The 24458-nt window shown below is 48.8% G+C and overlaps 11 protein-coding genes across 11 annotated transcripts; 5 read left to right on the top strand and 6 right to left on the bottom strand.

Annotated features, from left to right (window-relative positions):
* Positions 1-635: 635 nt before the first annotated feature.
* B0J16DRAFT_276642 (uncharacterized protein) lies at positions 636-3788 on the top strand (the record flags this gene model as incomplete). Its single annotated transcript, XM_046123762.1, has 1 exon — positions 636-3788. One exon carries the CDS (start codon positions 636-638, stop codon positions 3786-3788), a length of 3153 nt encoding a protein of 1050 aa, XP_045977954.1.
* A 225-nt stretch (positions 3789-4013) lies between these two features.
* Positions 4014-5801, bottom strand: B0J16DRAFT_325103 (XPG domain containing-domain-containing protein; the record flags this gene model as incomplete). Its single annotated transcript, XM_046125865.1, has 2 exons — positions 4014-5538; positions 5593-5801. The coding sequence occupies 2 exons, from the start codon at positions 5799-5801 to the stop codon at positions 4014-4016; spliced, it is 1734 nt and encodes a 577-aa protein (XP_045977953.1).
* An 885-nt stretch (positions 5802-6686) lies between these two features.
* On the top strand, positions 6687-9012 carry B0J16DRAFT_193714 (phosphoribosyltransferase-like protein). The gene is made up of 3 exons (XM_046122843.1): positions 6687-6932; positions 7080-7227; positions 7287-9012. Exons 1-3 carry the CDS (start codon positions 6822-6824, stop codon positions 8534-8536), a joined length of 1509 nt encoding a protein of 502 aa, XP_045977952.1. The 5' UTR covers positions 6687-6821; the 3' UTR covers positions 8537-9012.
* An 85-nt stretch (positions 9013-9097) lies between these two features.
* Positions 9098-10695, bottom strand: B0J16DRAFT_350493 (uncharacterized protein). The gene is made up of 5 exons (XM_046129058.1): positions 9955-10695; positions 9591-9900; positions 9480-9535; positions 9315-9423; positions 9098-9256 (listed from the first exon to the last, which is right to left on the bottom strand). Exons 1-5 carry the CDS (start codon positions 10377-10379, stop codon positions 9221-9223), a joined length of 936 nt encoding a protein of 311 aa, XP_045977951.1. The 5' UTR covers positions 10380-10695; the 3' UTR covers positions 9098-9220.
* Positions 10696-11276: 581 nt separating this feature from the next.
* Positions 11277-13179, top strand: B0J16DRAFT_365285 (Snf7-domain-containing protein). The gene is made up of 2 exons (XM_046130001.1): positions 11277-11634; positions 11691-13179. Exons 1-2 carry the CDS (start codon positions 11585-11587, stop codon positions 13009-13011), a joined length of 1371 nt encoding a protein of 456 aa, XP_045977950.1. The 5' UTR covers positions 11277-11584; the 3' UTR covers positions 13012-13179.
* Positions 13180-14934, bottom strand: B0J16DRAFT_293856 (DNA repair protein rad18). Its single transcript, XM_046124375.1, has 2 exons — positions 14278-14934; positions 13180-14227 (listed from the first exon to the last, which is right to left on the bottom strand). The coding sequence occupies exons 1-2, from the start codon at positions 14783-14785 to the stop codon at positions 13317-13319; spliced, it is 1419 nt and encodes a 472-aa protein (XP_045977949.1). The 5' UTR covers positions 14786-14934; the 3' UTR covers positions 13180-13316.
* Positions 14935-15144: 210 nt separating this feature from the next.
* Positions 15145-16953, top strand: B0J16DRAFT_193638 (DNA polymerase subunit Cdc27). The gene is made up of 5 exons (XM_046122842.1): positions 15145-15275; positions 15331-15386; positions 15434-15627; positions 15684-16541; positions 16591-16953. The coding sequence occupies exons 1-5, from the start codon at positions 15222-15224 to the stop codon at positions 16755-16757; spliced, it is 1329 nt and encodes a 442-aa protein (XP_045977948.1). The 5' UTR covers positions 15145-15221; the 3' UTR covers positions 16758-16953.
* Positions 16954-17148: 195 nt separating this feature from the next.
* Positions 17149-18637, bottom strand: B0J16DRAFT_276372 (pyridoxal phosphate-dependent transferase; the record flags this gene model as incomplete). The annotated part of the gene is made up of 2 exons (XM_046123740.1): positions 17149-18084; positions 18134-18637. The coding sequence occupies 2 exons, from the start codon at positions 18635-18637 to the stop codon at positions 17149-17151; spliced, it is 1440 nt and encodes a 479-aa protein (XP_045977947.1).
* A 240-nt stretch (positions 18638-18877) lies between these two features.
* B0J16DRAFT_350486 (uncharacterized protein) lies at positions 18878-21086 on the bottom strand. Its single transcript, XM_046129057.1, has 4 exons — positions 20828-21086; positions 19558-20771; positions 18967-19506; positions 18878-18897 (listed from the first exon to the last, which is right to left on the bottom strand). The coding sequence occupies exons 1-3, from the start codon at positions 20965-20967 to the stop codon at positions 19229-19231; spliced, it is 1632 nt and encodes a 543-aa protein (XP_045977946.1). The 5' UTR covers positions 20968-21086; the 3' UTR covers positions 18878-18897; positions 18967-19228.
* A 151-nt stretch (positions 21087-21237) lies between these two features.
* Positions 21238-22938, bottom strand: B0J16DRAFT_365283 (histone acetyltransferase ESA1). The gene is made up of 2 exons (XM_046130000.1): positions 22465-22938; positions 21238-22414 (listed from the first exon to the last, which is right to left on the bottom strand). The coding sequence occupies exons 1-2, from the start codon at positions 22880-22882 to the stop codon at positions 21324-21326; spliced, it is 1509 nt and encodes a 502-aa protein (XP_045977945.1). The 5' UTR covers positions 22883-22938; the 3' UTR covers positions 21238-21323.
* A 146-nt stretch (positions 22939-23084) lies between these two features.
* On the top strand, positions 23085-24443 carry B0J16DRAFT_350482 (ribonuclease H-like domain-containing protein). Its single transcript, XM_046129056.1, has one exon. It carries the CDS (start codon positions 23176-23178, stop codon positions 24133-24135), a length of 960 nt encoding a protein of 319 aa, XP_045977944.1. The 5' UTR covers positions 23085-23175; the 3' UTR covers positions 24136-24443.
* The last annotated feature ends 15 nt before the right edge of the window (positions 24444-24458 follow it).

Raw genomic sequence — 24458 nt, 5'->3', positions numbered from 1 at the left:
TACAAGATCGTGCTACAGTGGAGTTTCGGCGGGGCGTATGCATGAATAGGAGTAAGAATATGCTTGTCTGGCACTGTGATGCATCCAACCTACTCCTAAGGTATCGTCGAGCCATGAGCGCATATGTAGCTGCATTTTGTGGAGGTCCCACTAGGCAAGCTTCAACATCATCTTGCATGACTGTGTTGCCCCAAACTCAGTCTTCTCTCGAAATCACGGTACGAAACTTACTCTGAAGAACTCGAACCACTTTCTTCTCATGCCCTTGGGCCATATCCTTTTTCTTTTCCTTCCTCATTGTTGAAGCAATGCGCTGAGGCGCATACCCTTGTTTGCTCGCCAGATCCCTCCCTCAGTTGAATAGAAGCAATCAAGACCCAAACGCAATCATAGCCTGCACAACAGCTCCGGTCTATACGTTTATGCCTCTCCTTTTCTCCAGAAGCCTCTTAAGGAAGCCTGAACTTTCTACAAGAAAGCTGGACGAACGGGATGCGCCTATTCATACCCTAGTCAGATTTCTTACACGACAGCTTTTACCTCTTGCGATCCCAGCTGCGGCAGCTTGGACTTGTTAATTAGGCTTGTTGCTCTGCCTGTTATTCATCTATACCATCTTCATGTCTAAGCCCTCCATGGTCTCTCAGAGTCAGGGGCCTTCAGCGGAAGATCCTGCTCCTTCGGGCCTGGAGAACCATCTACGCAATCTCATTATCTCCAACGGGACGCCAACACAGGGTTCGCTGCATAACGCTTCTTCGCAGTCTGCTCCAGTCTCCCAACATGGCACCGAAAATAGTAGTGCTCAAGCAGAATCATCCGAAAGTGTCTCTCATACGCCCAAACCAGCCCGCAAGCGCCTGAACCAAGCACAGAGACGTCAAATGAGCTCCCAACTTTCTATATCGATTGACCATCGACCTCAACAGCAATCTCAGAACAGGAGCTACCAAAGCCCAAACTCTCATTATTCAAGGGCGTCACAGTCTTATCAAAGGCAAGCTCACGTCGATTTTCAACCAAGAGGAGCTTTCAATGAAAATCGCCATGGCGGCCCATACGCGCAGCGCTCATGGAATAATCCCCAGCAGCCTAGACCTCGTGGGCATGACCACTTTCAGCCTCCCAACCACGGCCGCCAGGACCCCATGGTTGCTCAACCAAATCGCGGCGGTGGTTATCTGTACAATGCCAGGCGTGCTGTTCAATTTCATCCTGAAGAGGTTGCAGCTCAGGCTGCTCTACTAGATCAACTCTGTTTTGATGTGGTGTCCAATTCCGAGATTGGGATATCTGAGATTGCAGACAAAGAAGACTTCCGTTGCCGCATCGAAGCCATCAGCCGGGAGGTGATTGCTACCCATGAGAAGGAAGGAAGGCCTGAAGCAGAATTCCATCCTCTCACGGTTCAACTCAAGTGTTTCGGCAGTCTATCTTCCGGGTTCGCAACAAAGGCTTCTGACATGGATCTTGGACTTCTTTCTCCAATGTCAGCCACCCAGCCAGATGCTCCGGGCTCCCCTATTCCGCGTTTGTTGGAGAAGGCATTTTTGGAGGCAGGTCTGGGCGCTAGATTGCTTACTCGTACCAGAGTCCCTATCATCAAGCTATGCGAGGCTCCACCAGAGAAGCTGCGACAAGGTCTCCTTGAAGAACGCTTTCGATGGGAGAACGGGCTCGATGAGGTTCATGAGGGTCACGATGATGATGAGGCCGATCAGCACACGTCATCTCAAGATCAAGACAATGGCCGAAATCATATCAATCAGGCTTCAAGCAAAGTATCCGTCACTGCTGAATTTACCGCTTCAGACGCTGGCACAGGGGAATCGAAGGTAGTTGAGCTCAAGCAAGGACCAAAGAATTCCCTTTCCTCGTATTACGGCTTGGCCAAACGAGTTCTTCGTCGGGCAGGTGGCCGTGATGTGACAATTTCGAACTACCGCTCCTTTGTGGATCATGACTGGGTCTTGTTGAACAGGGTCAGCGAAGCTTTTGTCGCCGGTCTTACAGATGCATGCCTCCAAGATCGCCTGCGCATCTATCCGTCTCTTACATTCTCGAGCGTTACAGATCCACCAGTCAAACGATCCCTGCTTGGCGTTTATACTCAAGTGGAAGGTGAGCAGATTCGGCTGTTATGGGAGGAGAGCGGTGTAGAAGAACGAAGCCAACCCTCACGCCTCCTTACTGAGCAATCGTTGAAGCTTTGGGATGACGTTCAATGCAAGGAGAACTTTGGAATCGATCCGATATCATATACTAAAGAGCTTCAACTGGCCCTTGACAAGCTTAAGAAGGCCCCCTCCGTGCAATTCGTGACCTTGGAGCAGGGCCAACATGAGACACCAGTGTCTTATTACACGAGAGCTTTGTATATCTTCAACGGCTTGAATCCTGCTAACCAGGAAGTCGCATCAAAGTGGACAGATATCCTCATCACTCAGTATGTTTCTGGTGTTCATCAAGAGGATATACGAAAAACCCTACAAAGCTTCATTGCCACCCGTCCTAAATCACTGACGTATAGAGGCATCGGCCTTCTCCACAAGAGCATACATCTGGCATGGGAATTTGAGCGGGCGCTCGACAAGGATTTGTACGATGATGCCGTTGTTCAAGATGTGCAGAACTATGTCTCATTGCTTCGATCTCCTTTGCAGCAAGCTGATAGCAACGACTTTGGCGATGGATTCTCGATCCCACTGGCCTCAAGTACATTGGACCTTGTAAAGAGAATCCGTCAGTTGCCCGATCCACATAAGATGGCCCCCAATCAGCCACGCGATCGTTACAAGGACCATCTGGAGTTCCCTAAGGTGGGCGCAGGTGTTCAATGCGACATCAATTTTTCGGCACATTTAGCTCTTCATAATACGGCACTTCTGCGCTGTTATTCTCATACCGATCCTCGTGTCCGGCCCATGGTCTTATTTGTGAAGCATTGGGCAAAAGTGCGGGGCATCAATTCTGGCTATCGTGGGACGTTGAGCAGCTATGGCTACGTTTTGATGGTCCTCCACTACTTGGTCAACGTCGCTGACCCTTTTGTCAGCCCCAATCTGCAGCTATTCGCTCCGCCGCTCCCACCAGGACTTTCCCCTGTCGAGTTCGAGAACATGACGATTTGCCGAGGTCACAACGTCCAGTTTTGGCGCAATGAGGAAGACATCTTACGTCTCGCCCGTGCAAATCAGCTCAATAGGAACAGCGATACTATTGGGCATCTCTTACGCGGGTTCTTCGAATACTATGCCCATAGCAGCATGCTAAGTACCTCCTCGGGTAGAGGATTTGATTGGGGTAGAGATGTTCTTAGTCTTCGTACCCCTGGTGGCTTGCAGACAAAGCAAGACAAAGGTTGGACAGGGGCCAAGACAGTCATTGAAGCTCAAAACTTGGGAGCCCACCCCCAGCCCCATTCCGAACAAGCAGCTTCAGCATCAGAAGATGCTAAGGAGCATGCTGGGAAAGAGACAACGACACAACTCAAACCGGTTAATGGAGCGCCCAAGAGTACCGAGTTCAAGGAAGTTCGCCATCGTTACCTCTTTGCTATTGAGGACCCGTTCGAGCTGGATCACAACGTCGCTCGAACTGTTACCCACAACGGAATTGTTTCTATTCGGGATGAATTCCGCCGAGCATGGAGGATTATAAAATCTGCGGGGAACGGCAACCCTCAGGAAAACTTACTTCGGGACGTGAACGATATCGAGGAAGAAGCAAGCCCATTGTCTCTGCTTCTGGACGACATTCATGGGCTTAGCCAAGCTGGAAGCAAATAATTGTATGAGTATCTGGGTGATGATGTACGAACATACGGATGGCTAGGTGGCAGCGTGAAGAGACGCAATTGCTTGGTTTAATATGCGAGTCAATAACAATTCATGAATCCAGTCGGATAGATTACTACTTTTAGGCAGTTGTTGTGTCGCAGTGATTACACGAAACTAAATGTGGCAGACCTGGACTTGTAACATTGATAGTATCTAAGGTTTCAATCCAAACCATTAGCTTTCATGGGATAGAACATCAAACATGTTCCTTGTCCCCGACTTTATAATTCTCGCTTTCGTTTTGGGCGAATCTTGATTGGTAACCTTTCGCTTCTTATTCTTATTCTCATCCTTCCGTTTACGCTTTGCACTGTCATCAACATTTGGCAACGGTACAGATGTAGCGATTATCTCGTAAACCCCCGTGCTGCTGGTCGGTTGTAGGAATTCGAGCGTTTTGTCGATATCAGGGCACTCCGTCAGGGGTGGTAATGATGATAACATGTCTCGCAGTTCCGGCAAGACTTCTGCGGGCTGTCCAAGTGATAAAACTTGCTTCAAAAGCCGAAATGAGTAGTAAGCTGCTTGAAGTTGCGCTACGAAGTGAATAATGTCCCAAGAAACTCGTTTGGGCAATGGTTTCTGCAGGCTCGCTTCGATTGTCTGCAACATGTGTGAAGATCTACCCTCTTCGTAACAATGTCGAATATCCAAAGTCAGGTAAATTATGTGCCATGCTCGAATAGTGTCGCTGCCCGTGACTAATCTAATCGTAGACATCAGTCTTGTGATGTCTCGCACCAAGGCTTTTGCCGCTTTTTCGGGGAGCATGGGAACCTGTCGCCCTTTTTGTACTGTGGTATTCACACGACGATACTCTTGCACAACTGAGGATGTTCCAGGGATGGCCCAGCGTGCTATTGTGTAGGCCAGCTGTCGGATCGATGTACTCTGCTCCCAGGCACTTCCCCGTTCTGGACTTTCCAAAAGGATGGGGAGAAAAATCTTGGGATCATCCGTTCTGTCCATTTCAACGCCTGTATGTCCCAGCTGCAGCACCATCTCCGATATCCTCGGGTCCAGAGAGTCGATCCGGATGGGCGTTCCATAAACAGAAACAGGTATGGGAGCAACAGCATGGTCTTGGTACTCCTGGCAGAACTCAGCATACCCGACCTGATCAGCAACTGGCCGTATACAATCTTGTAGGAGTTGTGGGAGAGTCGAATGTGGGGAAGATTTTCGCTCGTAAGCAAATCGACAAATTTCTGCAGATGATGCAAGCTTGAGTTTCTCACAGATATGTGCAGGGTTGAAGCTTGCACATGCAAGACGTGACTGCTGGTCGAGATATATGTCACGAATAAAAACGACGTCTCCCTCTCCCAAATCGTGGACGAGAAGGTCGGAATCTGAGGTCAGGACAGTGCCACCTGATTGTGATAGATGTTGTGCGCAGTATGCGTCAGCCTCCCCTGGAACGAGACAAACAAGACTTGCATAGCGTGGCGATGATCTCAGAGCGTCAATTATAGCGGGAACATGAAAGCTAGGAGGAATTGCTCGCTTCCCCGATGGAGGCCTAGCAGCCGAGAAGAGAGTTGGAGACGATTCAAAAGACGTTGTGAAGTATGTTAGAAAGAAGCCACTGGTTTCGGCAGAATGGGTCTTCTTTAACTGATTGAAACTTTCAATCATCCGGTGCATACGAACAGACGCCTTGTCTGGAGGTAAGTATCCATCAAAATATATAGCGTCGCTGATATGTGGTATCAGTATATATCTGTTAACTCAGCAAGAACATCAAACATACACAATGACACTGCGTCGAGTCAGTTCGTCTAGCCAGGCTACGGCAGTCTTGCCCAGAATTTCGTACGACGGTTGAGGAATTCCATGTCTGATGCAGATATAAAGAACATGATAGGCCAGGGCAGGACCATCGATAACCACACTTTTGTTGTCGAGAACTTGATGAACGACGTAGGGCTCCAGGGTAGAAATAAGACGGGGGATTCCCATATTGAAGGGATAGTCTAAGTTGCCAGTTTCTTTTCCCCTTTGGGATCGCTACTATATCTCTACTAACATTAGAGAATGTACTTGAGGGTTCCGAACCGAAATGTTCTTACGCTAGCTTGAAAAGTCGTATGCAGACGTTGTCTGTGTCTGTGTATACTTAACTATTCGCATTGGTGTTTTATTGTGTGTACCTAGGCTGTGAAAATGGTCAGTGATGTGGGGTGAAGGGCAGGTGGAGCAGGGGTTGATTAACTGGCTGGGCTTATTAGTATGAACATCGAGTGATGAAGTCTTGACGGATTGACTGATGGATAATTGCGAAGGTCAGTTGCTAACCTTGTTGAGAATAAGTTGAGTTCATTAGGGATCAAGGCTTGCTGTGTACCTACCTACTAACTTACCTCTTGAGTTAAGTACTAAGCTATTCTCATTAGATGTATGTACTATGAAAAAAGATAACACCCAGAGTTCAGTATGTGCGACTTTTATAACTGTAACTTACTATATTTATTTAGTTTCAACATTATCAGACATGTAAAACTGGGCCTCAACAAGGTTTGAATTATATCTTAGAAAGAATATTAGGTAGGTACTAGGGAGGAGGTACAATGGAAATAAACACTTACCTACCTTACAGCAGGCAGGAGCATTTCGATCCCCGATGAATGTTAGAAATTACAAGACCGTGACAGTTTGTGACGCACTTCCGGAATGCCCCGCTTGGTTTAATGATTGCGGGGAGGGGACACAGTAATCAACACTGTATAATCTACAACACCGCCTGTTCAAAAAAGCTTCTACACATCCGCAAACAGCCCTTGCATCAGTGAGACGGCACAGTGTGGTAGGAACACCTTTCACACAGTCTCTTGCACGGAAGCGACGAAAAAAAAAAAAGCTCCTTCCCGGGGTGGAACGCAAGCTTAAAAAAGTTTCCTCCTTCTTCCCACCTCTTTCTCCTGTTCTCTTCTTTCAACTCCACGCGTCACCTTTTCCACTTCGGTTGATGGGCTGGTCAAGATGCGCAACACACTGATCTTTGCCGGCAATTCATGCCCAGTTCTCACGGGTCAAATCTGTGAGAATTTGGGTATGCATCCTGCCAGCGCCGAGCTTACGCAGTTTTCCAATGTGAGCTTCCCTTGCCCTCGTGGCCATGGTTATTCAACATAACTCTACTTTGGCAAACCATCCCGACCTTCTCGATGGATCGACTCACCCTGGCCCATATCTGGCAGTCAAGAAAACTGCGTGCTTTGAGCTAACCGGTTACTCAAGGGCGAAACGAGCGTCAGAATTCTGACAAGTGTCCGAGAGAAGGATGTCTTCGTTGTCCAGTCCGGCAGCCCCAGCATCAATGATTCTATCATGGAGCTTCTCATTATGATCTCAGCCTGCAAGGGCGGCTCTGCTAACAAAGTTACTGGTTCGTGGTTCTCTTCCCCTGTTTGAGACCTCAATCGGCTCACTTGTCATCCCAAACAGCTGTTCTGCCTTATTTTCCCTACAGTCGCCAATCAAAGAAGAAGTCGCATAGAGGTGCGATTACTGCTCGTATGCTTGCGAACTTGTTGGGCGTTGCGGGCGTTAAGCACGTTATCACTGTCGACCTCCATGCGTCTCAGATGCAAGGCTTCTTCAAGTGTCCTGTCGACAACCTGCATGCCGAGCCTATCCTCGCTAAATGGATCCGCCACAGCGTGCCTAACTGGCGCGAGGCGGTCGTGGTGTCCAAGAATGCTGGAGGAACCAAGCGTGTAACATCGCTTGCAGATGCTCTGAAGCTCAACTTCGGTATCGTCACCACAGACAGGAAGCGTGTTAGCAACATGACGGCTAGTATGATCATGAGACATTTTGATCATAACGTCGAGCGCCAGCCGACACCCTTGGAGTCGAATCGTCCCATCCCCAATCGCGGTCCCCCAGTGCCCGAGCGTGCGGCCGAGCCTGAGGTCACACCCAAGAGAGAAACGCCCCCTCTTCGTACCTCGAGAATTGTAACCAACTCGCAGGGGTCTCCTACCCGAGTTGACACCGCTCGTGCACCCAGCAACAACGTGGCGAAGTCGGAGGACTCCAATGCCACACCACCTGCGGGATCCCCTGACGACTCGGTCAACGGTGAGACAGACTACGATGATCATAAGGCGTCTGAGGTTACACAGGGCCGCTTGGTCCAGGGTCGGATTGTTGAGGACGACTATCCTTCTCCTGATCGATCAGTTGTCGAAGGCAGTGTCGAAGACGATCCGATGACGATGTCGCATGCATCGTCCTTCTTTGTTCCTGAGCCCCAGTCTCTTGGCGGATCTGGCGATGCTGCGGCAAGTTCTGACGAGGAAGACAATGCATTTGAAGACCCTGGCGCCGAGCATCTCATCACCTTGGTTGGAAACGTCAAGAACCGTACTGTCTTCATCGTGGACGATATGATCGACAAGGCTGGATCTTGGATCGCTGCTGCTGAGACTGTGGTGAAGAAGGGCGGTGCCAAAAAGGTTTACTGCATGGCCACCCATGGAGTATTCGGCGGCGACAGTCTTGAACAGCTTCAAGCATGCGAGTGCATCGACCAGATTGTTGTCACCAACAGCTTTCCTATCGACAAGGATAGAGCCCGCAACAACAGCAAGCTTGTCGTTCTTGACCTGTCGTTCCTACTGGCCGAAGCTATTCGACGTAACCACTACGGTGAGGCGCTCTCGCCTCTCTTCCAACACTATGGTGATTAGACACGATTGCATCATCATGCTCTCGGTCCGAAAACGATCACCTGTTGCTACACATTTTTACTCAAGCCTGATCAAATGGCTTTGTGCTTGATAAACACCCTTGAAGGTGTATTTGATGATTACTATTTATTTTAGCGAGGCGTCTTGGGAAAGGAACCCACGGTACCCCTGTACTGGACTATCCGATCCGATGATGGAATTCCGGAGAAGATCAGAGTAGGTGATGAATTACGATTACGGTTTCCGGTCTTTCTGGTTCAGTTTCATTATGATTTGATGTGATGTGTCATATGCCAGCCTCGACTACAGGTCGGTGGAATGCAACCCAGCGGTGCTGTCACTTGTTGACGGCAAGGGCCCGATTCATCCCAGAATGGGTTCTTAACGGAACGTTGGTAGAACAAATTTATCGGCCTTAGAAGGCCTGTGACTCACGACCAACAATGGTCTGCTGTCTCTTCGGGGACAAATGAGTTATGGGCAAGAGAAATTTTCGAACATTCCGCAATAGCTTTCTTGCATCCTTTTTTTATTTTATTTTTTATACATAATTTATAGCAATGTACTTGTCAAAATTTAACCCAGCATCGTTTCGTTGCACATTACTAGTGAAGGCTGCCCAAACTGATCTAATTCTGCCTGTGACTTGATCTATGGTATTCTGCCTTAAGTACTCTGGGAACTTTAGGCTCCTTTGCGGTGCATGATACCGGCGCCAGCCTTTCGCCCAACAGGTTAGCAATGCTTTCGTCGATTTCTCATTAGGCCTGAAGCTTACCTGATGACTCGGGAAAACTAATGTATCAGCAATAACGACATTTTCTCGGCGGGTAGCGGTAAACACAATGATCTCGGCAATATCATCGGGCGTCAGAGGTTCGCACCCACTGTGTGTGAGGATTAGTTTACTGTAGTGTAGGTAGAGGTCATAGAGATTACTTACGCATAGACAGCATCGGCCTTTGCCTTATCACCATAGAAACGCACAACAGAGAACTCCTGCATCTGTGTCAGCTATTGGTCTGATGACTTGGAAGCGCCCAGCTCAGCTTACAGTCTCGACTTGGCCGGGATCAATCTCGATGACACGAACGCGGCTTGCGATTAGCTCCTTTCGCAAGCTATCAGTGAAACTGCGGACAGCAGCCTTGGTAGCACAGTATATGCCGCCGCCAGGGTATGGTTCTCGGCCGGCGATAGAGCCGACGTTGATGATGTCGCCATGGCCGCCATCAGGTCGGGCGAGAAAGATGGGTAGAATGGCCTGGGTCATGTTGATGAGACCAGTAACATTTGTCTGGAACATAACGTTGATATCCTCCTCGGCAATTTCTGGAGCTCGAGCCACGCCCTTGACGAGGCCGCTTTCTTGACCATCAGCCATTATTTCGTGATGTCTTTGTGCCATGACAACTTACGCATTGTTGACAAGAACGTCAATGTTCCTCCACTCCTCGGGCAAGTTGTTCACAATGCCCTTTACTTCCGCAGAGTTGCTAACATCAAGCTTGAACGGAAGAACCTGAACGCCATCACCAACCTCGCTTTTGATCTGCTCGGCGAGCTCCTTGAGGGAGTCAGCACGACGCGCTGTGAGAATGAGACGCAAACCATTCTTGGGCGCAGTCCGGGCGAATTCGAGGGCAGTGGAACGGCCGATGCCGGAGGAGGCGCCGGTGACAAGGATGGTCTTGCCAGTGAGACGTTTGGCGGCAGCAGCTGATGCCATTGTACGATAGGCGAAGAGGGGACGAAAGACAGGAGAGAATAAACGTGAGTATGACTCTGTAAGAGAGATGTTGAGAGTTTTGATTGCGGCAGTGAAGAGACGCCGGGTATTCATTTGTTGACTGGGCAGGTAGATAGGTAAGGGGCCGAGGTGGAGAAGCAGATGGTGTGATCGGATTTGACAAAAGGGTTTGTAGAGAAAGTAAGGAGGAATCTGAATTGAGATAGATAGTAGAGATGAAGATGGAGATTGAAGACGATTTGATGGACAAAGAACAATCGAAGTTGTGTATATGTCTTGTCTTGGTCCTAAACAGGTCACAATAAGGTATTAATTGACTCTAATAAGGCAATAGAACTCAACATCGACAGTCAATAATGGTTCGCAGTCAATGGCAGAATAGGATTGCTATCGTACCTACGGACATTCATTAAGTTAATGATCTGAAGTAAACCAGCGGCCTTTCCTTACCCCGCGATACCTACCCCAGTAAATTGGAGTTCAAAGGACCAACGCCTGAGTCCCAGCCTATCAAAAGCTCACAACATTGCCTAATCCCTGTTTGGAGTGACGAAAGGGCCAAGAGTTGGAGACAGACACTTGAGTCTTTGGTCAGTCGACTGACAAAGGGATTTCAGCTTTGACGAGTTTACATAACTACAGCTCTGAAAAAGCATTCGACTCTAGGTATGGGAGTAAAAAGGTACTAGGTATTTTGTTTTCCGCTCTACCGCTTCTGTTCAGTTATGGGGTGTGCTTTCAAGATTGACTTATCATCTGGCCCAGAATCGAGCACAATAGATCATAACAGGCCTATACTATAGTTGCTCCGAGAAGCAACTTTAAGCGTATCGAACCTTTCGTGCAGTTGTTAATTGAAATTCTCTGTTCATGCCATTCTGATCTGCGGGTTTAGATTTCTGTCTGGAGGTCAGCCGGTTAATGAACCCCTCCAGCTCTATGCTCATGGGTAGATGTTTATAAGGTTCCGGGTTCACTAATAACCCCACTCCAAGGGCCATCGTCCCTGGTGATAGCCAGGAAGCCTAAGGCTAAGCCCAAGCCCCCCAACGGACGGGACGGCTTCTGCATCCATGGGATGCATCCAATAAATGTCAAGTGTCGTCATTTTCTTTTTTTTTTCTCTTTCTTGAGCCTCCCTCCAACCTTTGACTTAATCATATACCCTACGACGCAGAAACTACCAGCATCGACAGTCTTGAGCCTGCGATTTCAAAGAAAGCATCCAGACCGAATCATTGACCCCGAACTCTTAATTGTCCAGCGTGCACGCATACGGGCGCGCTCAACTGAAGATCATGGGCGAGCTTGCAGACTACCTCATCCATAATGACCCAAGCTTCAGCAGGTAATGAAATACTGTCCTACTTCTTGATAAAGCGCCGCTTGACTGACCTAGACCAGGTCACGATTACCAGCTCGATACTCTGATTTCCGATCCCAACGCACCTTGAACCCCGATGGTTACCAAGCCAACATCTCCGCCTGGCGCCAGGCCCTCTCCGATCTCGTCGCAAAAGGCATGATATCCTACCGTGGATCTAATCCTGATCATTTTGTCCTCAAACTAGATGACTCACTGCTTCGCTCACTGGAGCACAAAGAGTTTGGCCAACCTTTGGCACTTGGCACCGTAGTGCGCGAAGCCACCGCGGGCCGAGACTTCATACCTCTCCACGATTTCGAGAAGTCCCAACAGAGTATATATCAGCACAGTTGGGCAGGCTTGCCATGGAGTGTCATGAGCTGGACATTGCGGCAGCTGGGTGTCGTGGACCCCGCGAGAGGTGACGACAAGCTACCCACTGGCCAATACGTTATTGTCAAGAACATGGAAACTGCTGCTAAAGAGTTGGGCGATTTGATGGCGGATAAGGTGTCGCGATTCGATCGCGTATTCAGCAGGGCACAGTTTCAAAAGGCCTTCTCTGCTACTCTTGTCAAAGACCAGCGGTTGACAGACAACGACTTAGATGTGCTATTGAAGTTTTTGTCGCGCGATAAAGAGGTGATAGATTACGACGGGAACACGATTAGGATCAAAGGTTCCGGGGAGCAACAGGGCATCACAAAGGAAGATGCTGCCATAGCATCTCTCAAAGAGCTCACAGAAAGCCTCAAACACCAAACCGACCTCCTTAATACGCGAATTGACGAGCTCTCGCAAACAGCCAAAGATGCCGTCACCCGCAAAAACCGCGTTGCGGCCCTTGCAGCTCTCAAATCCAAGAAGATTGCAGAGTCGTCCTTGGCCACTCGATATTCGACTCTCAATCAGCTGGAAGAAGTCGCCGCCAAGCTGGAGCAGGCTGCCGACAATGTGCAGCTTGTCAACGTTATGGAGGCCTCTTCTGGTGCGCTGGCAAGTCTCAACAAACAAGTTGGTGGTGCCGATCGCGTCGATGCAGTTATGGATCAGCTGCGCGAGCAGATGAGTTCTACAGACGAGGTGAGTGCCATTATGGCCGAGTCAACCGGCCAAGTGGTCGACGAGGACATGCTCGACGACGAGCTCGAGGCCATGGAGGCACAGGAGCGCGAGGAAGAAGAGGAGAAGCAGAAGACCAAGGAGTTCGAGGAGGAGAAAGAACGCGAGGAACGAGAGACGGCCGAGGCACAAAGGAAACTCGACGAGTTGCCATCTGTGCCTGGTGAGACCGAAGAAATCCGACAAAAGGAGCAGACGCCAACGGCCGAGACCGGGATTGCGAATCTGGCGTTATAGGGAATGTCAACGACAAAAAGTATCAAGAGGAAGAGAGTGAGTGGTTAGTGCCGGTCCAATGGCTCACACGTGTATATGATCAATGCAGTAGGATATCCGGGGCGTTTTCTTTTTGGGAAGATTGTACAAATTAGGTCATTGTTCATTAGAATCTATATATTAGGGCATCTCTATTGCCCATTTTCCTTCTGCACTCAGTATCGTTGCGTGGCATCTCCATGCATGCATGCTCTATCTATTCACCTGATATGGCCATCAATGCGCCGCTATAAACCCCATCAAAAATTCCGGCTGATGATCTCCAGTCAGGATTGATTGATTGTTGTGTCATGCAGGTTCCCCTCTGTGTGCATATACATCGGTTGTCTGTCCATATTTGATCTACCGCTGATGGCGGGTTGAGATATTGACGGTTCCTCCAACCGCTCACTGGAATATGAGATACCTTGGTCCAGTTGTGATGATGCTTGATAAGTTGTGCCTCTTGTTCCCGCCATGTTGGGGACTACCAGCCCACTAACTTTATGTGACACTTCTTGACCCTCTGACATAGTAGTCGTGGACGGTAACGAGGCGCGCCCATCTTGGGAGGAATGTTGTTGTTCAGAAGCGTCCGAATTCTGCGCTTGGGGAAGTGTATTGGCATTCTGTTCCGTTTCAGTTTCTTTCGCTGCTTCCTCAGCCTTCCTTTTTGCATCAAGCCTCGTCTTTCTTGCATTTGCAATCAAGTCTTTGAAGGAGGTGTCGTGCTTAGCTGCCCAAGCTGCGGCATCGAAGTCTTTGTCTTTGATGATGGCCGCGTTTTGAGCAGCCCGCCCAGTAGTCGGGGCCCGTCCTCCCTGTGTCCTCTCCCAGACGTCCAGATCGTGTAATAATTCATGGCGTTTTCTAGGCCGTACAGCGTCACAATTTGAATTCCATATCGTCATCCATTCTTTGTGCCGACGTTCAAGCAAAGCACGGGGGCCCTGGTTCGATATGCCTAGATCAGCCATTTTCTTGCGCAGCGCCTGTTCTTTGTACATAGAGTAATTGATTGTGGGGAGTCTTTCGGGCGCCGTCCCAGGCTGTCGTTGTTGGCTGTATATTGAGCTAGAACTGCTCGCATGGGTTCGCTGCGGTTTTGTCTTGGGGCCAGTGCATGTTTCCAGGTGCTTGAAGACCTGCCATTCCTTCATTCGATCTTGGCAAACTGGACACGCCACAAGACCATCGTCTGTAAATGGTTAGATTTGAATCGCAATCTATACAATATTTGAAACCGACCTAATTCTGGCTGATATTCACCATCGTCGTCGCTGTCTGGCACTTCGATAATTTCGTCATCTTCTGTTGGTTCTGTGATAGGAGTTGTGGGCTGAGCTTTCTGTAATCGCGCGGACGAACGAAGCCGTTTGCCATTCGGCGCACCATTAGAGTCGTGATGTTCTTCTGCGGTCTTTCGCTTCGGCGCCGATGGCTGGAGCTTGTTCCCCCGCGCCAATTCTAAAGTTGCCGACCTGGCGCTGACGAAGGCTTGTACAGCCTCTTCCAATGACCAATTGCTTCGCAGTTTGTTCTCTTGTTCGGTTGCACGGCAGAGCGGACACTTGCCATCGCTGGACAGTACTCGTCTAATACACAGGGAGCAGAATGTATGGGAGCAGCTAGTGATCATAGGCGTCTTGAAGAAGTCCTTGCACACCTGGCATCGCAATGCGTTCTCAACAGCCGCAAGAGCGCTAAGGGGCGTCGAGAGCCAATCTGTCGAATCGGGAAGATATTGATCGGCCATGGAGGAATTGGCAAAGGTCAACGGAGGAGATCCGGGAGCAACGTTGGCTTGGTATGTACAAGAAAAAGAATAACTAAATTCACTGGTGTAGCAGGGGGGTCCAAGTTGCGATTCTGGACCCAGAATAAATTGGTCGCGCTGGAGACGCGATGGCTAGGATGACGATGTCATTATGAAGAACCCGATTTAAGAATAACCCCGCTCAAGGAGACCATACTGTACCCTATACAGGTATATTTATGCTTTGTGCCAGGTGACACCTTCTGTTCTGGTTGGGCTTGCACGTGATTCCGCGTCCATGTCTCGCGTTCGTTACCTGGGTGTCTTTAATGAAAGTGTTGATTACGATTAAGCTTCAACGCGCATCCACAACCGCCTTCAACGACAGGCCTCCAATCACGACCAAGCCCAAAACATCGCAGAGTCTCAGCATAGAATGGACGAACATAAAAAGTTTCTAGCAGATCGTCTGCTTAGTGAAGAACGACCGGTTTGTACCATCAATCAATTCTCGCTTCAAGTACAGGCAAACTGAAATAGTGCAGATCACATATCGGCTCTTGAGTAGAGCTCTAGATGTGCATGTCAACACCGCAAAGGAGTGAGTCTGCTGCAGAAAACCACATAACCAGACCTGACAAGTATTAGAATGCTCTATGACTTCCACAATTACCAAAATGCTCAAAAAGTCAACTCCGTTCATGCAACCTATCTGGTATATGGCACCAAGAGCCCGGCCAATGATCAATCTGACGATGATGTGGAAATGACAAGCTCAATGCCTGAGCCAGAAGAAACTCCAATTTCCACTTTGACCCTGGTGCGGGAGGAAGAACTCAATGGTGCGCAATCTAGTGATGGGCTTGCCAAATTGCTCCGTAACTCACTTCTTCAATAGACATCTTGGCTGCATACCAGGAAGTGACTTCGATTCACGTCTACAGCCTTGCGCCACATCCCCAAAAAGACTTTTCTCTGCTGTCAGACCTCACGACACAACTTTCGGAGTATGCGACAAATGGAGATATCACTGCTGCATCCAAGAAGTACGGAGTCATTAGCAACCCAAATGCTCGACGAAGGGAAAGAAAGGGTCGCCCCCAAGCACCTACCTCGGTTCCATCCAAATCTGTTAAGAAAGAACCAAGTGCTGCAAACCCAGCGCCAACCGCAAAACCTAAGCAGGAAGCGTCGGCCGCTTGGCCGGAGGCAAAGCACACCAAGACCGCAAAGCAGGAATCATCAGCACCTCAGTCTAAAGAGGGAACCACTGGTGCTAGTAGTGGAAAGAAACCAACAGCGGCTCTCAAGCGAGGCGCATCGGGGGGTATCATGCAGTCATTCGCAAAAGCGGCTGCTAAGCCAGCTAAACCTAAGCCAGCTCCCAAAAAGGAGGAGGACTCAGCCATGGCTCTGTCTGATGATGGGGAGGCCGATGATGATGATATCGTTGCGACCAAGTCAAGCTCGAAACCTGCAGCCGACTCGTCAGAAATTAAGAGAAAGCGCCAGGAGCGAGAGGATGCACTGCGAAAAATGATGGAGGATGATGATGAGGATGACAAAGAGTCCGACAAGGAGTCTGAACAAGTCGACGAAGAGATGGAGGAGGCACCGGAGCCAGAGCCAGAACTTGAGGCGAAAATTGAAGAGAAGGAACCCGCCGAAGTTGTTTCTAGCACTAGTAATGGGCGTAGGAGGGGCAGGAGACGAGTGATGAAGAAGAAGCGAATCCTTGACGATCAGGGGTACATGGGTAAGTTGTCACTGGACCCTTTGGAAGTAAACATGCTAACTGGCGTAAGTCACGATTCAAGAGCCAGGCTGGGAATCATTCTCAGAGGATGAAGCTCCCCCGCCTGCGAAGAAAACCGCTCCAGCACCCACCCCGTCATCGTCCACTGGATCCAAAGCGAAGAAGCCGGCGCCCAAGGGCCAGGGAAATATCATGTCCTTCTTCGCAAAGAAGTAGAGTATTTGCGTAAGCACTTCCGGAGGAGCCATTGGAAACCGGGAAAATTGGAGTCCGAAAAAATTATGGTACATCTGTGTATATTTCAAGATCAAAACTGCCATGAGCTGAATTTGGTGCATCTAAAGTATAAAGAGCCATCATGGTACCAATATCCGATGCCTTCTACTCGGTGTATCACTCACTGAGATACGATAGAGTACTGTGGTTATGAGCTAGCATGCTGAACCTCCTCCCTTCAACCTTTGTATAGAAAAATAGCTTGCTAAGCATTAGTGAAACGTGGTACAGCGGCAATCACCCTTCCTCGATAAGTCCAAGAACATTGATGATGCCAGTAGCACGGATCTTGTATCAATGGAAAACGCCAATGATTAAGTATGCTCCCAAACTATTTGTTGGCATCTATGATGTCGCTATCAATGGTCGTGCTGGCGAACGTTTCGTACTTAGTGGGATTCTCTTTTATCTTCCGCAATACACTTGCTAACCTCTCGACGCCTTCAGTTAAGTCTTCCTTGGAGACATATGTAAATGTCAGTCGGACTGCGTTATCCAGGTCGACAGTCTTCTCATCCCCAGGGACTTGAAACATAGTACCGTTGCCAACTACCAAGTTCTCTTCGGCCATCGCAGCTTCGGAAACAGTCTTGGCTGAGATACCCTGTTGCAACGTGAGCCAAACAAAGTAGCCACCGTAAACAGTACCGTCAGGTAGGCCGGCGTCTCGGATGCCGACGCCTATGGGTCCCAGGTGTTTGTGGATTGCTTCCATCATGATACGATGGCGTTGTTGAAGCTGGGGTCTTAGTGTCGTGGCAAGTCGCTCTTGTAAAGCCCCAGACTGTACCAAGTCCGCCATAATAGATGCACAAAACTGACTTGGTGAACCACCAGACTTGGTCGCACCCGTCTGTGAGAGGCCATAGGCGAATGCAGTCGAGCCTTCGAGCCAGCCGGTTCGCATGCCCGGCCCGGCAAGTTTACTGAATGATCCATTACTAACGGCGTGGCCAAAACCTTGGGGGTCATTCTCAGCTTGACCCATGGCAAGGTCAATATCGCACAGTCGAGGGAGCAGCATCTCAGGGTGCTCGTTAGCGTTCAAACGAGCAGATACCTGATTAGGATCGCTATCAATGCGCCACTGAAGAAAGTCATAAACGTCATCGCAGATGATGAGAGCGTCGTATTTGCGAGCAAGGCGGACGAGTGCTTCTCGCCGGCGTAGAGACATGGTTTTGCCAGAAGGGTTTGAGCACGTTGGAACAGCGTAGATAATGTGCCGATAGTGCTTGCAGTGTTTCCCAGCATCACTTAGGGGCGGCTAATGTACATGTTAGTATGAGTGTCGTTGTGCAATGTGATAAGCTTACCTTGGCCTCCGGCGCATTCTTCTCAAAATCGGCAAGTTTAGCCTCCAATGCTTCAATATCAACACCTTCATTATCTTCAGGAGTAGCTCTCAGCCTTCCATTGAATCCATTATCCTGGAAGACTTGGAAAACTAGGTGATATGATGGTGAGATGCACCAGACAGCTTGAGTCACATGAGGATCAGTGAAGCTCTGCAGGATGCATGCTAAATTCTGACTTGCGCCACCTGAAATACAGATGCGATTGGGATCGCGCTCGACACGGTAATGCTCAGATAACCAGCTCGCTAATGCTTCACGAAGTGGTTGGTAACCTGGGTCAGGACCGTACTGTAGCGCGGGCACATAGATATCGGGGTCAGAGAGATTACGCTGGGCAGCTGCTGAGAGTAGATCGACTGGAAGAAGACCTGGGTTGGGCCAACCGCGGATAAGGTTAATCTGATGCTTTTCTGATTGAGGGTTGGAGGGAACCTCAGAAGCATGAGTTGGCTTTGTTGTCATTTTTGCTGTGCGCAAGTATGATGACAATGACGACGGTGGTGTTGAGGGGTAGACGTTACGAACGTGACCAAGGGGATTTGGATTATGGCGAGACGAGAGGAGGGACCGGAAGTTTGAGGCTTTATAATGTCGTTTCTGTTCTTTCTTGTCGAACCAAATGCTCTTGTATTTGGGAACACCGCCAACAAGCCCAAGGGAGCGATATCGGATTGACTGTGAGATATACATGGAGTACAGATAGTCGTCTTGCCATTTACGTCCTCGCTAGGGTGTCAGAAGAATTGCCCTTGCCCAGTCGGGCGGGTATAAATGGATAACTGTGGACCTACTTATATCGATTCCGTAAGTCGATTACTAGCAGTTACTGTAGGTATTTAGAGTTGTAATTCTCTTGACCAATGGTGGCCCAGAGGCGCTGCTGTCTTTATGAGGAACCGATGAGACATTTTATATGGATCATCTGGGATATCACAAAGGCGAGTTCGAGTTCATTCGTTATTACTTTAGATCAGTTAGTTTTCCGGCTTTTATCATCTCGTGTCCTGTATATGCCAAATCCATCTTTTACTAATTCAATGCTTATCTCGTAAATCAAATCTCATACGCCGTGGCACCGTCGCCGAAGATCAAATGCGGTTTTCTTTTTGCCAGATCGAGAATTGTCGAAGCAAATACGCCATTAGCCCATGCGAACCAGCTTCTCGTGTACTGTGTGATGTGCTCAACATCAATACTCTCATGGACCAATCCCATCTTAGCAGAGTTCAGGACAAGGTCAATACATTCTTTAATCTCTTCATCGTCGTTTGAAGTTCGTGCCTGAACAAGAAGACTCATTGGCCAAGCATTGCGAAGCCCAATATGAGGCCCTGTAACAAGTCAGTTAGCTGGAGCACTTATGTAAAAGACAGCCGTCTTACCTCCAATGCCTTTGAAGGCCTTTCCTTCGAGATAGTAAGGGTTCCCACCCTTCTCCAACAGCATCTTCCTAGTGTTTTGGTAAATGTGATCGCTGGTCTCGCAGAATCCCATCAAAGGGAGCGCCAGCAGCGAAGGATAGTTTGCATCGTCCATCAAGATCGACGAACCGTAGCCGTCAACTTCGTATGCGAAGACATCTCCATACTTTTTGTGCTTAACTACACCATGTTCCATGACACCGTCACGGAGTTTTGTGCTCCATGTCTCCAACTTTTGAGAAAGGGTAGTTTTGCCAGCCGTCGCAAGAATTTTGGATGCGCGCTTCAATTCGACAGACATTTGTGCATTGGCAGGAATAAAGAAACCCAGAATTGTTGCATCATCGCTGGGTCGGAACGCCGAGCGAACCAAACCTGTGCCCCAATTCAAAGGGTTACCAACGCCTCTCAAGTTGAGCGTTTCTGTTCCAGTGTCGGTGCGACGCGAAAAAGTGTACTCATTGCGCTGAAACTCGCCTGTTTTAGGGTCGAAAGTCGACTTGGACTGCTCAGTGAGAACGTTCAAAACGGTCTCGACGGCTCGCAACCATCTCCTATTCAAGAACTCTGTCGAGCCTGTGTGATCGTAGAAATCGTTGCCAAGAGCGAGAAAATGAGCTAAAGAGTCAAGCTCGTATTTGCACTCGAAAACAGCCTGCGGTTCGTACGCTGGGTGGACGTTGTCATCTTGCCCGTTAGACGAGATGGGAAGATCGCTAATAGGCGGTGGCTGGAAGGCGTTGCAGTATGGAGATTCAATCACGTACTCAGCCTGGGTGTTGATGGCCCCGAGCAACAGCGTCTGTATGGCAGGATCCTTTTTAGCAAGGGGTTGGTAGGGCCGTAGTTGATTTGTCGAATCGCGCAACCATTCGGCGATAATGTCACCCGTGATTATAAATGACTGTGGTCCTTCCCATGCTCCTTCATCGTGGAACCCTCCAAAGCTCCCCATGCGAAAGAATCCAGTATCTGCCTTTCCCTTGGTATGAAATTTGACGGTCGTGTCCGTTGTTGAAGGGAATGCATTCTCAAACAATCGCGCCAGGTCAGGGTCTTTCATGCGCGACGTCACGTCTTCAATAACCTTCTCGATCGCATCTGACTGAAATGTCCGGCATTGTTTACTTGGACGTTGGTAGGGGAGCTCTTTGGGGCCGGTACTGAAAGGTCGACTGCGACAATGACATTAGCTCGACTCACTACGACTTGCGCAACGATATCGACCTACTGGGGGTATGCAGCGTATTTTGTGTAGTCAGGACATACGCGGTGGTAGTCGGCGAGGGGTCTCTGTTCATCCTCGGGGCTTGCGCTGGCGAGCGTTGCGCTCAAGCCTAGTAAGCTTGACGCCAGTAGACGGAGCGTCATGATGAATCCTTGTTGATGTCGACAGGCAGAGAGGAGAACCGTATTGAAGAGACAAAGAGGTTATCAGATTTAAGTCGCGGATATGAGTTTGTGTTGATGATGAAGGATTTGAGTTGCCAACAACTGTCGCATTGCCGTTTCGCACTGATTACGTAGGGCTCCTCCGCTGGAGATCAAGTTGCAAAACGTGGGGCTTGTGAAAGTTGGGGTATTGCTAGGATCACCATTCTACCAGTCCACAACCATGTCATACCTAGATATAGGTATAGTCTACATACGAAGCAAAGATGACTTGCATGAATAGGGGTATCACTTAAAACTATCTTGACGTCGAACGCCTGCTCTGTAAAGTACAATCACCATCCCCATGTCCGGCTTGAAGCTGTAAACACCGGAGGTTTCCATTGGATCTTGGTTGGGTCCACGGTTCGCTTCCTCTTCAATTTGGTCTTTTCGCGTTGCTGAATCAACTTCTCCGGTATCACAATCTTATGGTCGCTCTTATGATAGACCTGCATCCGCAATGCTTGGAGAGTATGCTCCACATCCTGCGTTGTCATGGCCAGCGCTGTAGAAACTGCTTCGATTGTGACCTTTTCGTCACGCTCATTGTATCCCATGAGCAGCTCCAAAATGTTTTCCGACCAATATTGTCGATAACTCAGCAGACCCAGATCCGATAGTGGCTTTTCTGGAGAGCCAAGCTTTCCTTCAATTCGAGAGAGCTCGTATGAGAACTGAATCAGGAGTCGACCATAACCCTTACGCTGATATTGAGGCATGGTCAAAATACAAGCAACATTGTACCCATCTGCGCTTTCCTTCTCCTTGGAGAAATATCCCACCAGATGGCATCCCTTTTCGGTTCGCGTCGTCATGACATAAAACAGGAACGGGTCCACATCATAGTAAAGTGTCTTATGGTCAAGAAACATCTTGGACAAGAGACAAAGATTACGACACCACGTTCGTTGTCGTCGGCCATCGATTTCGAAAAAGGATATATCTTCATTCCGATAGATTTCGTTTCCTGGTGGGTGTTGTAGCGTACACTTCTTTCGGTGTCGTGTAAAAGCCTTTATGTCTCCGTAGTAGCTTAAACAAAACTCGCAAATGAAGATTACGTCTTCCTGGCTGAAAATCTCAGGGTATGGCGAGAAATACCACGGGTACAGATCGAAACGGCCGAATTGTACCTTGGAGATGTTTCGAATTCGAGAAACCTCGGTCGGGTTTTGGGTCATCGAGCCTGATGTGCGAAGCTTCTCGATCTCGACCTCGCGACTAAACTCCGCAGGCTCCTTCTTCACCTCTGTTTCCCTCTCATCCACTTCCATTTCGTCGCCCCCAGCAGGCGTTGCGCCTCCGTCAACGCTAGCACGAGCCTGGCTATCACCATCGGGGCCGATCGAGGCAGACTTTTGTCGATTTTGGTTCTCTACGAAATCTATGCAATTGTCAGCTGGATTTATCTGTAGGAGGAACCGAGTTCCATACCAGTCCAGGGGTGTGGGGTGTTGGCCTCCGAGGCAACTGATTGCTCTCGCTTGCTGGGTCGCTTTTGAGACTTTTTCGAAGGCTGTGTTTTCTTAGATTGTGCAGTGGTGGCTTTCTTCGTCTTCGGGTCTTTAGGCTTGTCCTTTTCTGGATTTGGCCATTCAACTTCCCGAGTGAAGTCCAGCCTGATCACAGGCACCCATTCGTCCAGTCGCTTATTAAAGTTGTCGAAATTACAGTAGAATTGTTTGCCGCTCTTCGTCGTCTTGATACTCAGAATTTCGGCGCGTCGCGGTTGACCCTCCTTCTCTACCCAAGCGATGCAGCCTGTTTTTATTGTTTCGGGAGTTGCAAGGCTTTTTAAACGCGGCTCACCTGAGCCTACAGTGGGCTCGCCTGCGGGTGTGCCGCCAGCCATGATGAATAGCGCTGTTATGGTCTTAAGTTGATGATGGTTGAATTGTCGCGTATGTGTCGCAAGATGGAAGATGAGAGAAAGTAACATGGAGGGGCATGGCAGAAAATGATGCCGAACTCTTATCTGTAAGGCGGTGAGAGGACGATCATCTTATCTATGTTTCGTCAGATGCATAAACTCGATAGTGTCATTACGATGAAGTCTTTCCTCTGCGACTGTTCCTCGAGATTTATACAAGCACATAAAACCTTTATCTCCAATTTTCATGGCATAGAATCGTGCTTGCTAACAGAATGGCAGCGCTTTCTTCTAATTGGAAGAAGCTTCAAGCAAAGCTCAAGGAGGAGTCTGCATCAAAGCCGTCTCTGAAGCGCAAATCAGAGACGCCAGCGACAAATCCACTACCAAAAAAGTCCAAGATCCAAAAGTCCCTTACAAAAACACAGAAATCGCCAAAAGTCGCACAAACAGGCGCAAAGAAGCCAATGGGGGGTGTGCACAGCTCAAAGATTGAGGAAACAGTGCCCGGAACCTCGACATCTCTTGCGCTATGGGCGGAAGACCACGATGTATCGGCTGAAGCTCTCGCTGAAGCTTACAATTTGGGCGCTAAAGACAGCTCGATGATGCTTGCTTCTGCAAAAGATAAGGTCAACCATGGACTCACAGAAGGCATTGAGATCGGGAAATACATTGCTATTGACTGCGAAATGGTTGGTGTAGGACCAGGCGGTTACGAATCAGCTCTTGCGCGTGTGAGCGTGGTCGACTTTCATGGTGTGCAAATCTACGATTCTTACGTGAAGCCCAAGGAGAAGGTCACCAACTGGCGGACAGCCGTCAGCGGCATCAGTCAAAAGTCAATGAGATTTGCAAGGGATTTTGAAGAAGTGCAGGCAGATATTGACAAGCTTCTTCGAGGCCGTATCTTGATCGGCCATGATCTCAAGCATGACCTGGAAGCGCTCATCCTTAGCCATCCAGGAAAGGATATACGCGATACAGCCAAATTCCCAGGTTTCAAAAAATACGGAAACGGGAGAAAGCCAGCATTACGAGTCCTTGCCCAGCAACTTTTGGGAGTTGAGATACAAGGAGGGGCGCATTCCAGTATTGAAGATGCACGGGCGACCATGTTACTTTTTCGCAAACATAAATCGGCTTTCGATATGGACCACGCGAATCGGTATACGCCAAAGCCAGCAACAGGAGGTGCTCAAAAAGGAAACAAACCAAAGAAGAAGAAGAAATGATGGACTTAGATACTGGCAACAACCGACTTTGGCTGTGGTTTAATCGAGATACCCATATAGCAGGATGTACAATTATTCCAAAGCACAGTTCTTCAAACTGGCTTCCTATCACCATCACCGTAGTCATTACAGGTGAATACTGACGAAAAAAGACCAATCTTGGATTTCATTATATATATGCATAGAGACATGATCGATGAGATTGTATATATCCATTCATGTTAATCGCGACTTTTAAGGGTCGCGACCCATTTGGTTAGCCCGTAAAGATAAGATAAGACATCTCGTTACCTCGGACACTTAACGCGTCTAGTCGCGTCTTC

The sequence above is a fragment of the Fusarium flagelliforme genome (assembly GCF_020744385.1).
Source record: "Fusarium flagelliforme strain FIESC 12 MPI-CAGE-AA-0113 chromosome Unknown B0J16scaffold_8, whole genome shotgun sequence".
NCBI lineage: Eukaryota > Fungi > Ascomycota > Sordariomycetes > Hypocreales > Nectriaceae > Fusarium > Fusarium flagelliforme.
The sequence above is the reverse complement of the archived record's forward strand: the minus strand, read 5'-3'. Positions and strand labels throughout refer to the sequence as shown.

Excerpts from the sequence above, each read along its gene's own strand:
- B0J16DRAFT_193638 (XM_046122842.1), top strand. The coding sequence starts at position 15,222 with ATGGACGAACATAAAAAGTTTCTAGCAGATCGTCTGCTTAGTGAAGAA. Across the intron at positions 15,628-15,683 it reads GCGGGAGGAAGAACTCAATG|ACATCTTGGCTGCATACCAG; the intron begins GTGCGCAATCTA and ends CTTCTTCAATAG. Across the intron at positions 16,542-16,590 it reads TGACGATCAGGGGTACATGG|TCACGATTCAAGAGCCAGGC; the intron begins GTAAGTTGTCAC and ends AACTGGCGTAAG.
- B0J16DRAFT_350482 (XM_046129056.1), top strand. The coding sequence starts at position 23,176 with ATGGCAGCGCTTTCTTCTAATTGGAAGAAGCTTCAAGCAAAGCTCAAG.
- B0J16DRAFT_365285 (XM_046130001.1), top strand. The coding sequence starts at position 11,585 with ATGGGCGAGCTTGCAGACTACCTCATCCATAATGACCCAAGCTTCAGC. Across the intron at positions 11,635-11,690 it reads AATGACCCAAGCTTCAGCAG|GTCACGATTACCAGCTCGAT; the intron begins GTAATGAAATAC and ends GACCTAGACCAG.
- B0J16DRAFT_293856 (XM_046124375.1), bottom strand. The coding sequence starts at position 14,785 with ATGGCCGATCAATATCTTCCCGATTCGACAGATTGGCTCTCGACGCCC. Across the intron at positions 14,228-14,277 it reads TGAATATCAGCCAGAATTAG|ACGATGGTCTTGTGGCGTGT; the intron begins GTCGGTTTCAAA and ends AACCATTTACAG.
- B0J16DRAFT_365283 (XM_046130000.1), bottom strand. The coding sequence starts at position 22,882 with ATGGCTGGCGGCACACCCGCAGGCGAGCCCACTGTAGGCTCAGGTGAG. Across the intron at positions 22,415-22,464 it reads CACCCCACACCCCTGGACTG|ATTTCGTAGAGAACCAAAAT; the intron begins GTATGGAACTCG and ends ACAATTGCATAG.
- B0J16DRAFT_350486 (XM_046129057.1), bottom strand. The coding sequence starts at position 20,967 with ATGACGCTCCGTCTACTGGCGTCAAGCTTACTAGGCTTGAGCGCAACG. Across the intron at positions 20,772-20,827 it reads AAATACGCTGCATACCCCCA|TCGACCTTTCAGTACCGGCC; the intron begins GTAGGTCGATAT and ends TCATTGTCGCAG. Across the intron at positions 19,507-19,557 it reads GGCCTTCAAAGGCATTGGAG|GGCCTCATATTGGGCTTCGC; the intron begins GTAAGACGGCTG and ends GACTTGTTACAG.
- B0J16DRAFT_193714 (XM_046122843.1), top strand. The coding sequence starts at position 6,822 with ATGCGCAACACACTGATCTTTGCCGGCAATTCATGCCCAGTTCTCACG. Across the intron at positions 6,933-7,079 it reads AGCTTACGCAGTTTTCCAAT|GGCGAAACGAGCGTCAGAAT; the intron begins GTGAGCTTCCCT and ends CGGTTACTCAAG. Across the intron at positions 7,228-7,286 it reads CTCTGCTAACAAAGTTACTG|CTGTTCTGCCTTATTTTCCC; the intron begins GTTCGTGGTTCT and ends CATCCCAAACAG.
- B0J16DRAFT_350493 (XM_046129058.1), bottom strand. The coding sequence starts at position 10,379 with ATGAATACCCGGCGTCTCTTCACTGCCGCAATCAAAACTCTCAACATC. Across the intron at positions 9,536-9,590 it reads ATCCCGGCCAAGTCGAGACT|GAGTTCTCTGTTGTGCGTTT; the intron begins GTAAGCTGAGCT and ends ACACAGATGCAG. Across the intron at positions 9,424-9,479 it reads AAGGCCGATGCTGTCTATGC|TGGGTGCGAACCTCTGACGC; the intron begins GTAAGTAATCTC and ends CCTCACACACAG.